General features: G+C 33.6%; 2 protein-coding genes across 2 annotated transcripts; both read right to left on the bottom strand.

The window, feature by feature from the left end:
* Positions 1-1,357: 1,357 nt before the first annotated feature.
* On the bottom strand, positions 1,358-5,624 carry LOC143606629 (peroxidase 12-like). The gene is made up of 3 exons (XM_077082335.1): positions 4,414-5,624; positions 3,451-3,636; positions 1,358-2,555 (listed from the first exon to the last, which is right to left on the bottom strand). The coding sequence occupies exons 1-3, from the start codon at positions 4,666-4,668 to the stop codon at positions 1,935-1,937; spliced, it is 1,062 nt and encodes a 353-aa protein (XP_076938450.1). The 5' UTR covers positions 4,669-5,624; the 3' UTR covers positions 1,358-1,934.
* Positions 5,625-8,381: 2,757 nt separating this feature from the next.
* Positions 8,382-10,771, bottom strand: LOC143606630 (peroxidase 12-like). The gene is made up of 3 exons (XM_077082336.1): positions 10,409-10,771; positions 9,545-9,742; positions 8,382-9,021 (listed from the first exon to the last, which is right to left on the bottom strand). The coding sequence occupies exons 1-3, from the start codon at positions 10,664-10,666 to the stop codon at positions 8,407-8,409; spliced, it is 1,071 nt and encodes a 356-aa protein (XP_076938451.1). The 5' UTR covers positions 10,667-10,771; the 3' UTR covers positions 8,382-8,406.
* Between the last annotated feature and the right edge of the window lie 1,687 nt (positions 10,772-12,458).

The raw sequence follows: 12,458 nt of genomic DNA, 5'->3' as shown, positions 1-12,458 counted from the left end.
GTCATTCGATGGTTTCTCACTTAAAGTAATCACCTATCAACAATATTTGTGTACTTTTATTTGAATGGACTCTTATTCGCGTCCCGATATATTCCTCTATAGGTTGAGGTGTGACGTAAACAAAGTCTAGAGCATGAATCAAAGAAGACTACAAAGCAATCTCCAAAGAAGTCTTCTAAGTCAACATCATTACCAAAGTAAAAATCGAAGTGCCACACAATTACTTTTATAAAATTAATAATGGATATTTTTATGATTACTATATTCCATACTTTGTGGATATAATGGTTATTTCATCCCATTAAATTTTCCTTGTGGAAATAAAGGGTTTGAAAACTATAGCAATTTACTAAATAAACAAAATTATAGTTATCCAAAGTGGATAAAGGTTGATGCATTTAATGCTAACATTCTCGGACTCATGAAACGTTGTGTAAGAAACTTTTGAGTTGTAGGTTTGCTTTTTCAAGCAATCTTTTTTATAAAAAGAGTGGACTGTAGATATTGGATGCATAAGGCACATGACCATGAATAAAGATACGTTCAAGGAATATAAACTGTATAGCTCATTAACTCCTTTGTTATCAACATACCCATATCAAAAAAATATATAAAAAAGGCTCGGGAAACATTTTTGTTTCATCGCGTTCTTCTGGAGCATGAAAACATAAAAAATTGAAAAAATTACACACTGAAGTAATATTTTACCAAGACAAAGACTTAAATGCTTCAGATAAGCAACAACTTTTTTGTCTATGCAATACATAGATTGTTAAGAAAAGAAATCAACACACACTTGAGAATGTAATTTTTAGACTTATGTTAAAAAGTTTTGGTTCCGCAACTAACCCTCAGACCTAAGCCAAACACCGGAGATATGTCGTCTTGCATTAAATTTTATATTGAATGTGCGGTAAAAAAAATTCATTTACATTGTATTATGGTATATAAAATAAAACTGGGATGCCCCTGAATTTTTCTTCTAAATCCGTCACTGACTAACACTTTATTCATTTGAAAGCAAAGCAATAGACTGTGATAACTTTTGTTGCTAATACACTTATCCGTAACAACAATCTGCTCACATGCCAATTGCAGCCATTATAATGCAAAAATATACTAATACAACATATGACCAAGAATTCTCATTGATCTGTATTTTATTAATTATGTAACAGATGATCAAAAATTCTGTCTCTATATATGTAATAGAGCCAAAAATTTAAATAGCTATTGAAGTCTTGCAAACAACGTACATAATGCTATAGATAAATGTCATGAAGATTAACACATATTCCAATTAAATATATGTATCATCGGTTCGTTTAATTTAGTTATATATGCCACATATCATAACGAAAAACGAACCACAACTTTTGGTTAATCGGAAATGGCTTAACCGAACCCTTGATTAATTGTTCAGTTCGGTTAAGTCGGTAGTTAATCCGTGGGCTATTTGCTCACCCCTACCCACCATATTCGTCTTGATCACAGCGCTCGTCGTCTTCATATACCTGGAGTCTAGTGAGTTCCAGTAGTTAGATTCATATACTGTGTTGGTGAATCGTTTAGTCTGTAGTCTAAAGAGTTGTTCACTGATAAGATTTGTTTTTGTTCGTGTTTGTTAATATAGGGAGTTATATTATATGCCACTAACAAAGGAGAATATCGTTGTTTTAGGATTAGAACTCATGTAAGGTGAGTTGAATGCGGGTGGTAAGATTTTTGGAGCCCCACAACCAGTTCCACAGAAGTCGTTAAAAAATACCAAGAATTATTAAGGGAGATTTCAATTTACTTTTTATTTTTTTGTTTATCATTCTTCGTAGTATAATTTGCTTTATGAAAATAATTTTGGGGAGAGATGCAGTTTTATTTTTCACGTAACAATCAAAGTGTACATACATTACATAACAAGAATACATTACAAAACATTATACATTACAAGTGTCCATGTCGCGGCCCTCGACTGCAACCTTCGATATAACAAAGTTGTCCGAGTTTCGACTAGAGCAAGTATTGCGGATTTCACCTTGTGTGCCAGTCAACACTTGCATTTGCCCCATCTTCACCATAACATCGACAAACCTCTCAAAAAACAATGTTTGATTATTCGCAAAGCTCGTGACAATGTCTCGGGTCCTTTCGTCAGTGAACAAATCTTGGTCAGAAGTCAGTAATCCTTGATTGTTCATTAGAGAGACAAAGTACTTATCAAACACGTTTGGAGACCTAATGTCCAAGGATGTAGTGACATTTGTTGTACTTGAGCATGAACAAACACATCTAAGGGTGTTAGCAAATGTTTCATCTATAGTTGTGTCTTGTGTGGGGTAAAGTCGTTCTGAGAACGATGAGCAATCAGCGACACCGAGGGTGTGGGCCCCTGAAAGGGCCACGGCATCGGTGGCGTCAAAGTTTCTAGCGGCAAGGTCGGTCAGTAGCGTGTCCATAGGGACAAATGGTGATGGAAGATTCTCGAGTGTTGCGTTTACTGTGGCGAATGTGAGCCCATCTCTTCGACCTAGAGGAACGCTATATTCTGTACCGCCGGTCTAAAACATGTATAAAAACACAATTATATACACCAACCACATGCAACTAGATTGAACATGAATCAACTACATAACTGATTCGGTTGAGTCCATTTGAATAGGTTGAACCGAGGAAAAATACCAGATTTTAAAAAGTAAAAAATTAAAAAGTTATAGAATCTCATTTACCATACGATCCATTTACTATTTCAAACTTCATATTTTATTTCTTTTAAACACTTTTGTTAACACTTTAAATCACAACAAAATACAAAGTGGATTAGTGTGTGTATATATATATATAGGGGAAGGTTAACGTACAAATGGAATTAATGTGCTAAATGTGAGAATCAAGTAGAGTAATTATATATACAAGTAGAGTAATTATGTAATATATCATAGAGTAATTATTTTAGAGTAATTACGTAATTACTCTACTTGTATATATCATTACTCTAATTGATTCTCACGTTTAGCACGTTAATTTCATTTGTATTTGATCCAAACCCTATATATATATATATATATATATATATATATATATATAGAAAAGGGTTCAAATAAAAAGAAAGAGTTTTCTAATAATGGTAAGAACCAATAGATTTTTTACAAGTGGCATTACAACCTATGGTGAAAGAACAATTCTAAGAAACTATGTCGGTTATATTAGTGAACGAGTAATTATAAGAAACTATGTCGGTTTTTGGTAATTTTAAATCTCAACCATTGATTAACATGATCCAATGGCTATGATTTATTCCTACTCTTCCTAGGAAACTACTTATTTTTAGTATAACCCTACCCTATATATATATATAAAGTTTTAAATATGTTATAAATGGTGAGGCTAGTGGACCGTTTCGCCACTGGCCCGATCATAAAAAACATTATGGAAAGACGTATGCGAAAATTTTACCAAGGCAACAGCGTCGCGTGCAAGCAATGCAGTGATATCAGCACAAGAGACGCTACCCGGCACCACATTCCTTGTAATATCCTCAATGACATTGAACCCCCTTAAACTTAGGTTTGGTGGTGCGGTTTGCCCGCTATCAACCGGCCCGCTTGCTGAACCATCCAATAAAACCGAACCATCACATCCCTATAACAATAAAACTATCATCAAATATATGGAAATATTAAACAGTGAACTTTATTTACAAAGCAAGATATGCATATTATATATACACTTCTAAGAAGATATATAACATCAAACTTGTGTCCCTTTTCATTCGTTTATTATATATATATATATATATCCTATATATAAACAACAGGCACTCAACTTTGATTGTTTTTTATCTTGTTTAAGCTTAGTTTGTCTTTAGCTTATAGCTAACCGGTCTCGAGTAGCTTACAAACAACATGACTCCTCTACATCCTTAAGAAGCACAAATCACTAACTCGGTAATTTGTACGCTTCACATGTTAAACTCCATTTGTACTGTAGGGTTACCTAATTTGTGTGTATATGAATCCCTTTGAATGTTTTTATATGTAACATTTGTGATTTAAACCCAACATCTCTCATGTAAATGAGAGAACTTTAAACGTATAGATAATCTCCTTTTTTTCATTAGTCTATTATTTCCAATAAAAAGATACTTATATAGTTATATTAAAGTTCTTATTACCATTTAAATATCAACCGTTCATAAGTTTAGTTCGACCAGTCTGAACCAGATTGAGTCGGTTCAATGACCAGTCCGGTTAAACAATGTTAAAAATGAATATATGGTTGATTGGAGATATCTATTTAGGGATGTGTTATTCATACACCCTTAATAGGGTGTACATAAAAGATAAGATGTGTGTTAAAAGAGTGTATGAATATTAAAAAAGGGTGTGTGAATAACCATTGCCTATATTATATTTATACCTGAACAAAACAATCATGGAAATGAAGTCTTAACAAAGCAGCAGCAAGAGTCACATCCTCAGCGATCACCCTCTCCATTTGTGTTCTAACTATTGATTCCAAATTTGGACAACTGCATTCATAGAAATTCCAAGAAAGCCCCTCCACTATTGGCTGTTGTTGTGCCTCTAAACCCTGCAAATGCATTATCACTACCAACACACCCACACTCATTGCAAGTGTGTGAAAGGGCATTTTTGTAACTTTACAAGCCATTGTTGGTTAGGTTACTAGCTTTTATTTGTATTTGATGTACAACCTATGTACAAAAGTGATGGATTATTTATAGGTGGTGAGGTGTTTCTACAAAGCCTCTCATGATTGTAAGATTGGCTTTTTTGGTCCCCAAAAGTTTAGAAAGGTGTGGTCCATGCATGTAGGGTTTCCCATGCATGGACAAACCTAGTGCATGTGCACGGGTCGTCTATACCCTATGAAAGAAAAATGTTTAGTCGTGTACATATGTTAAATTCTTTATCGACACTGGCCCATGTAAAATACCGAAGAAAGGAGAATGAAAACTAATTCATCTTTGACAACTTGTGTTAAAAGAAGAGGAGATGATGAAGATTACATAATTCTAATACTATGCGTAGCCAAAACTCTGTACATAGGAGCGTTTTGCGCCATGTGACGTGCAGTAAGCCTTTTAGAGTGTATTCAAAACTCTACCCAAAACTATCCAGCAATTATTACCTAATTCTTATCTTTTTAATTCTTTAATATTAATAAAAAAAATCGATTGGCCAAACCTTCTCCCATCCAACGTTGTGTACACAACGTTCATCCCCAAAACTTAACCAAAAATGCTGAGAAGGGGAGGGGGTTCCGGCGTTTTAGCTCACTGCGCAACCATTACGTATGGTCTAATATTTAATTATATATTGTAAGGCTAATTTTGTGACTTGCGATATCAAATTACGAAACCGTTAATTATATTATGGTCAAGAAAATAATTAGAGCCGACGAGAAAACCGGACACGAAACGAGAGCTTCGGGAACACGCGTTTAACTTTAATGGGTGATCTTCTAGTTTATTTGTGTTGTGTTAGGCTATAAATAGGAAACTTGTTTTCTATTTTAGTGTGTGTTTTCATGGTGTAATCAACCACCCAAGGGGAGCTCACCTTGGGTGGGATCTGTTCGTTTATTATATAAATCTTTTAACCGAAAAAAAACTTGTTGGTCCTCTTAAGATAGATCTAACAACTATAATCGGATCAATCTGTGTTGTTAGCTAACGGAAATCACTAATAATACTCGGATCTCGGATCTTAGTTTATAAGAAACAAAAAGAAAGAAAGGTAGAAAGTGGAGGTGGGTGAGAGTGTTTGGTAGAGAGAAATCTCTTTATTTCCAAGAAGGTGATTTTGAATTGTGAAGGGTGTGGAAAAATGGGTTAAGTGACTCTTTATATAGGGTTCTCATTCTCCAACTTTTACATTTCGTCTTACAAAATAAACGTACTGAAATATGTATTACACCGACTCTAAGCAAATATAAAGACATACACAATTCTAAAACTAATATAGAATATTGTCAAAACATATATCTAATAAGCAGAGGCATTATTGAGTTATAAAGGAGTGGTGCATGTGTCATCCAAACTTACTATTCAATGTATTTCCTGTACCTTTACTTTTTTTTGTTTAATAGTTTAATTGGAATTAATAGTAATAATAATTTCTGTTTAATTTTAATTGTTTAATTAGTTTATTATACATTGTTATTGATTTAATCTTAATTTGATTTTGAATTTTCACTTTCATATTACTTTTACCATAATTGTGTACGTTTTAACATATATTGACACATATATACGATATTTTCACAAAGTAAAGATATCTTTTTAGATAACTGAACTGAAACAACTAAAACTAATACTGAAGCTTAGTTTCAGAATATTTGATTTAGATAGGGTTTATGGTGTTTATAATAAAGTTATTAGATTACTTGCTTAGTTTGGTCTTTGGAGATTATTTTACATTTTAACATATTCATTGTTTTCTCACGAATCATGATATGTGATCTAGTGATTATGTGTATTTTGAATTTTTCATAGTTTGATTTTACTAATGTTTATGTAATCAGATGCTTGGTATATTTTGATTTTACCACATTAGGTTGTGCGGAAGAGATGTAGAGGCATTGTGGGTGTGATGGTGGAGTGGATTAAGGGTTATAGCAAAGAGAAGTTGTGTTAATTTCATCGAAATAAACATGACGAGCAGTGCATCGTCGGTCTTTTAATAAATCAAGGCATCGATACTTGTGATAAATAGGGTTGTAGCCGAGAAAGATACACGGGGTTCACCAAAAGTTCATTTGTGACGATTATATAGATGAAGATGAGGAAAATGTTGGCAGCCAAATACGATATCCAATACAATACTAATTATAAGTAGATACTCCGTAATTGCTATCATGACCAAGATTATCAAAGAAAATCAATTATAACTCTGAATACCAATTCTATCATGGCATCAGAGCCATTCTTTACCACTCTTTAAAATCAACCATTACCCTAACCCTAACCTTATCAGCCGACACCATGACTGGCGAGGATAAGCACATGTCTATTTTCTTATACCGAAAACTCAGTGAAGCTGGCTGTTGTTGTGCTTCTAAACCTTGCAAATGCAATAGCATCACTACCAACACACTCACACTCATTGCAACTGTTGGAAAGAGCATTTTTGTAACTTTACACGCCATTGCGGGTTAATTAGGTTACTAGCTTTTGTTAGCCGATAATATCACAATGATATTATTCAGTTTTGTGTATTCAAATGTAATTGTTATTCAGTTTTGCCTTATTGTCTTCCCTTAGTTAGCTCCATAATTGTAGCTTTAATGTAATTGATTGGCTTTCCATAGTTAGCTCCATGATTGTAGCCTTGTATTATTTATAGTCATTGGTAATAAGAGAATGAACAAGGGTTTGTGTTTGATGTACAAAAGTGATGGATTATTTATAGGTGGTGAGGTGTTACTACAAAGCCTCTCATGTTTGTAAGATTGGCTTTTATGGTCCCCTAAAGTGTGGAGTAAATGTGGTCCTTTGTAGGTTTTCGCATGCATGCATATCTTGGTCACCTTTGAAGTCTATGTGGGACACATTAATCCATATGTTTTATAGTTCTAGAATAATGTGGTGATATTATATATATTAAAAGACCATATATGTTTTAATTACATTAACGGGTATATTGTTAAGAAAATAATGATTGAATTTATACTCTATTTTAAAGTTATTTTAACATGATGCTTGTCTGCTTTTGTGGTTTTAGTAAATTAGGTCATTAAAACTAATCAACTATCATGTATTTAAACTAATATATATATATATATATATATATATATATATATAAAAGTGTCTTTGTCAACTAAAGTATTATATGGTTAACAAAGAACAAGGTGATGAGTTGAATTGGTAGGTGGTGGTGAATTGGAAGCAGTTATGTACTTATTGTTTAGGGTTTTGAAATGATGAGGGCGCAAACGTGGTGGTGGTGGACTCGGGAGAAATGGGGAAGATGAGAAGGTAAGGGACACCGATGGTCGTAGCAGGCCGGCTCCGAAAATACGAAATATATTTTGGGCGAAAGACACAAAAATTTTTAGGCCTTAAGTAAAAGGAACATATCCATTAAAGTCCCTAGCAACCAGTTGCACTAAATTCATTAAAAAAATACCAAGAGTTATCAAGGGAGATATCCATTTTTTTTTTAATTTTTTTGTTTATCATTCTTCGTAGTATAATTTGCTTTATGAAAATAATTTTGGGGAGATATGCAATTTTATTTTTCACGTAACAATCAAAGTGTACATTTATTACATAACATGAATACATAACAAAACATTATACACGAAAACATGAATTGAAACACCAAATATGAAACTCCAAACATGAAAAATGAAACATGAAACAGCATCTTAAATACCTTAGAAGCTTCAAATTTTGTTCATGTCGCGGCCGTCGACAACATTCGATATAACCAAGTTGTCCGAGTTTCGACTAGAGCAAGTATTGCGGATTTCACCCTGTGTGCCGGTCAACACTTGCATTTGCCCCATCTTCACCATAACATCCACAAACCTCTCGTAAAACAATGTTTGATTATTTGCAAAGCTCGTGACAATGTCTCGGGTCCTTTCATCAGTGAACAAATCTTGGTCGGACGTAAGGAGTCCTTGATTGTTTATTAGAGAGACAAAGTACCTATTATCAAACAAGTTTGGAGACCTAATGTCCAAGGATGTAGTGACATTTGTTGTATTTAGGGATGGACAAACACCTCTAAGGGTGTTAGCAAATGTTTCATCCATAGTTGTGTCTTGTGTGGGGTAAAGTCTTCGTGCGAACGATGAGCAATCAGCGACACCGAGGGTGTGGCCCCCTGAAAGGGCCACGACATCGGTGGCGTCAAAATTTCTAGCGGCAAGATCAGTTAGGAGCGTGTCCGTAGGGACAAATGGTGATGGAAGATTGCCGAGTGTTGCATTTACTGTGGCGAATGTGAGTCCATCTCTTCGACCTAGAGGAACGCTATATTCTGGACCACCGGTCTAAAACATGTATAAAAACACAATTATATACATAAACCACATGCAACTAGATTAATTAAACATGAACTAACTACATAACTGATTTAGTTGAGTCTATTTGAAAAAGGTTGGACTGAGGAAATATACCAAATTTCAAAAATTAAAAAAATTAATATAGAATCTCATTTATCATGACACATTTAGGGCATGTTTGGCTAAGCTTATGGAGAGCTCCATGAGGGGTAAAAAGAAAAAATGCTCCTCCATAAGTGACTTATGAAGTCACTTATGGAGGAGCATTTTTTCTTTTTACCCCTCATGGAGCTCTCCATAAGCTTAGCCAAACATGCCCTTACTATTTTAGACTTCATATTTTATTTATTTAAACACTTTTGTTAACATTTTAAAATAAAAAGTGGATTAGTATATATATAGTAAGTTTTAAATTATTTATGACGTCATTCGGTATATAAAACTGGTCAGACCAGTGAACTGATACATTACTGGTCCGATCATTATGAAAAGATGTATGCGAAAATTTTACCAAGACAACAGTGTCGCGTGCAACCAATGCAGTGATATCAGCACAAGAGACAGTACCCGCACCGCATTCATTGTGAACCCTACTACGAATATCCTCAATAACACTGAACCCCCTTAAACTTAGGTTTGGCGGTGCAGTTTGCTCGCTATCAACCGGCCCACTTGCTGAACCATTCAACAAAACCGAACCATCACATCCCTATAACAATAGCAATAAAACTATCATCAAATATATGGAAATAATAAACAGTAAACTTTAGTTACAAAGCAAGATATACATAATGCATATTATACATATACTTTCAAAAAGAAGACCTTTATAGATATCAAACTTGCGTGGTTTTTCATTCGTTTAAGCTTAATTTGTTTCGAGCTTATAGCTAATCGGTCTCGAGTAGCTTACAAGCGACATGAGTCCTCTACATCCATAAGATGCACAAATCACTAACTCGGTAATTTGTACGCTTCACACGTTAAACTACTTTTGTACTTTAGGATAATTAACCTATGAGTGTGTGTATGTGAAATCCTTTTGAAAGTTTTTTTTTCTATGTAACATTTGTGATTTAAACCCAACATCTCTCGTGTAAATGAGAGAACTTTATAAATATTGATATTGTAATTTAGTCTCCTTTCTTCATTAGTCTATTATTGATTTATTTCTTCAAGTGAATGTTACTATATTCCAATATAAGATACTTATATTATATTAAACTTTATGTAATATTTAAATATCAAGCGTTCTTGAGTTCAGTTCGACCAGTCTGATCAGTGAACCAGAAAGACAATCGGTTCAATGACCAGTCCGGTTAAACAATGTTATAAATAAATATATGGCTGATTGGAGATATATAATTATGTATACCTGAACAAAACAATCATGGAAATGAACTCTTAACAAAGCAGCAGCAAGAGTCACATCCTCAGCTATCACCCTCTCAATTTGTGTTCTAATTATTGATTCCAAATTTGGACAACTGCTTTCATAAAAATTCCAAGAAAGCCCCTCCACTATTGGCTGTTGTTGTGCCTCTAAACACTGCAAATGCATTAGCATCACTACCAAAACACTCACACTCATTGCAACTGTGGGAAAGGGCATTTTTGTAACTTTACAAGCCATTGCTAGTTAATTAGGTTACTAGCTTTTATTTGTGTTTGATGTACAAAAGTGATAAGAGTATTTATAGGTGGTGAGGTGTTACTACAAAGCCTCTCATGTTTTTAAGATTGTCTTTTTTGGTCCCCTAAAGTGGTCCTTTGTAGGTTTTCCCATGCATGCATATCTTGGTCACCGTTGTAGTCTATGTGGGCCATAATCCATATGTTTTATAGTTCTAGAATAATGTGGTGATTTTATATATATTAAAAGACCATATATTTCAAAAAAAAAAAATAACGAGCATATTGATAAACAAAATAATAATTGATTTTATTTTAAAGTTATTTTAACATACTGCTTTTGTGGTTTTAGTACATTAGATCATTACAACTAATCAACTATCATATATTTAACCTAATGTATACGTGTCTTAGTCAACTAAAGTATTATTATATGGTTAACAAAGAACAAGGTGATGAGTTGAATTGGTAGGTGGTGGTGAATTGATAGTTATGTGCTTATTTTGTGGGTTGAAAATTAAAAAGTAACTCACTATTATATGTTTAGGGTTTTGATGTAAATGATGATCAGGCGCAAACGTGGTGATGGGGTGGACTCGGAAGAGATGGGGACACCAATGGTTGTATCAATGGTGTTTGGAAAGGGTGGGGAAGTGGACACAAGGAAGGGGGTGAGTTAGATGGTGGTGCTGTGGTGTCGAGTACCTCTATAAGTTGTGTGGATGCGATGTAGAGGCACTTTGGGTGTGATGGTAGGGTTGATTAAGTGTTATAGCAAAGGAGAAATGGTGTTCCATCAAAACGAACATGACTGGCAATGTAAAGTCGATCTTTCAATAAATCAAGGCAACGATACTGTTGTAGCAAAAAAAATTTGGCACAAAGGGTTGACTGAAAATCCATTTTGTGGCGATTATACGGGCGAAGATGAGGAAACTGTTGGCAGTTAAATAGTAGAAGGAAAAAAAATAATCCAAAGATTGTAAAGAGATGTTCAAACTGAAACACGATACTAGATATGTATTCAATGCAATACTCAATTTAGATAGATAATTGCTAAAATTGCGTACATGTTTGTATATTTGTTAGAAGTGTGGTAAATATGATGGTTATTTAAACGTTACTCATACATGCATATCTTCCGCTACATGTGTGCATATTTGTTATAGGACATGCTTTATGATTTATATTAAAAGTTGATTACGTATTAAACATGCACGATGTTAATTTATATAACATATACGTGAAAATGAAAATACACCACTAAAAAAAAGGCCACAACGGCATTCAAGTATCCAACACAATATATATACCATTTTAAGTAGATAATTGCAGGAACTACGTATACATTTGTATATTGTGACAAGTGTGATAAATATGATGGTTATGTAACCATTATCCGATTCGATTTCTCACTATTACACATCTTTCAATTACTATTATTAATATATATTTATCATATGATTTTTAAAATTTTGTAAAGTTTATTATGTATTAAATACGATGTTAACTTATATAACATATATGTAAAATGATTGTGGCAAATAATTAAAGTTAAAGCATTGACCCCAAAAGAATTATCGTATTTTAATAAAACAGTCCAAATAAAAAGGGATTAGATTCTTTTTTAACTATTAAAGTAAGTACTACTTTTAAGTTTTAAGAAAACAATGGCCAAAGTTGATGTGCCGATTGCCCTAGTCGAATTATTAAATTTGGGAATTATAAATTTCGTCCCTGAAGTATTTACAAAAGTCTATGTTTAGTTCAAAAGTTTCTTGTTTGCCTTAACC

Source organism: Bidens hawaiensis, unplaced genomic scaffold, assembly GCF_021521415.1.
Source record: "Bidens hawaiensis isolate Kalapana, Puna unplaced genomic scaffold, B.hawaiensis_p1.1 tig00076141_1, whole genome shotgun sequence".
NCBI lineage: Eukaryota > Viridiplantae > Streptophyta > Magnoliopsida > Asterales > Asteraceae > Bidens > Bidens hawaiensis.
Note: the sequence above shows the minus strand (reverse complement) of the source record. Positions and strands in the feature narration are given on the sequence as shown.

Excerpts from the sequence above, each read along its gene's own strand:
- LOC143606629 (XM_077082335.1), bottom strand. The coding sequence starts at position 4,668 with ATGGCTTGTAAAGTTACAAAAATGCCCTTTCACACACTTGCAATGAGT. Across the intron at positions 3,637-4,413 it reads TCCATGATTGTTTTGTTCAG|GGATGTGATGGTTCGGTTTT; the intron begins GTATAAATATAA and ends TTATTGTTATAG. Across the intron at positions 2,556-3,450 it reads CACGCGACGCTGTTGCCTTG|ACCGGCGGTACAGAATATAG; the intron begins GTAAAATTTTCG and ends TACATGTTTTAG.
- LOC143606630 (XM_077082336.1), bottom strand. The coding sequence starts at position 10,666 with ATGGCTTGTAAAGTTACAAAAATGCCCTTTCCCACAGTTGCAATGAGT. Across the intron at positions 9,743-10,408 it reads TCCATGATTGTTTTGTTCAG|GGATGTGATGGTTCGGTTTT; the intron begins GTATACATAATT and ends CTATTGTTATAG. Across the intron at positions 9,022-9,544 it reads CACGCGACACTGTTGTCTTG|ACCGGTGGTCCAGAATATAG; the intron begins GTAAAATTTTCG and ends TACATGTTTTAG.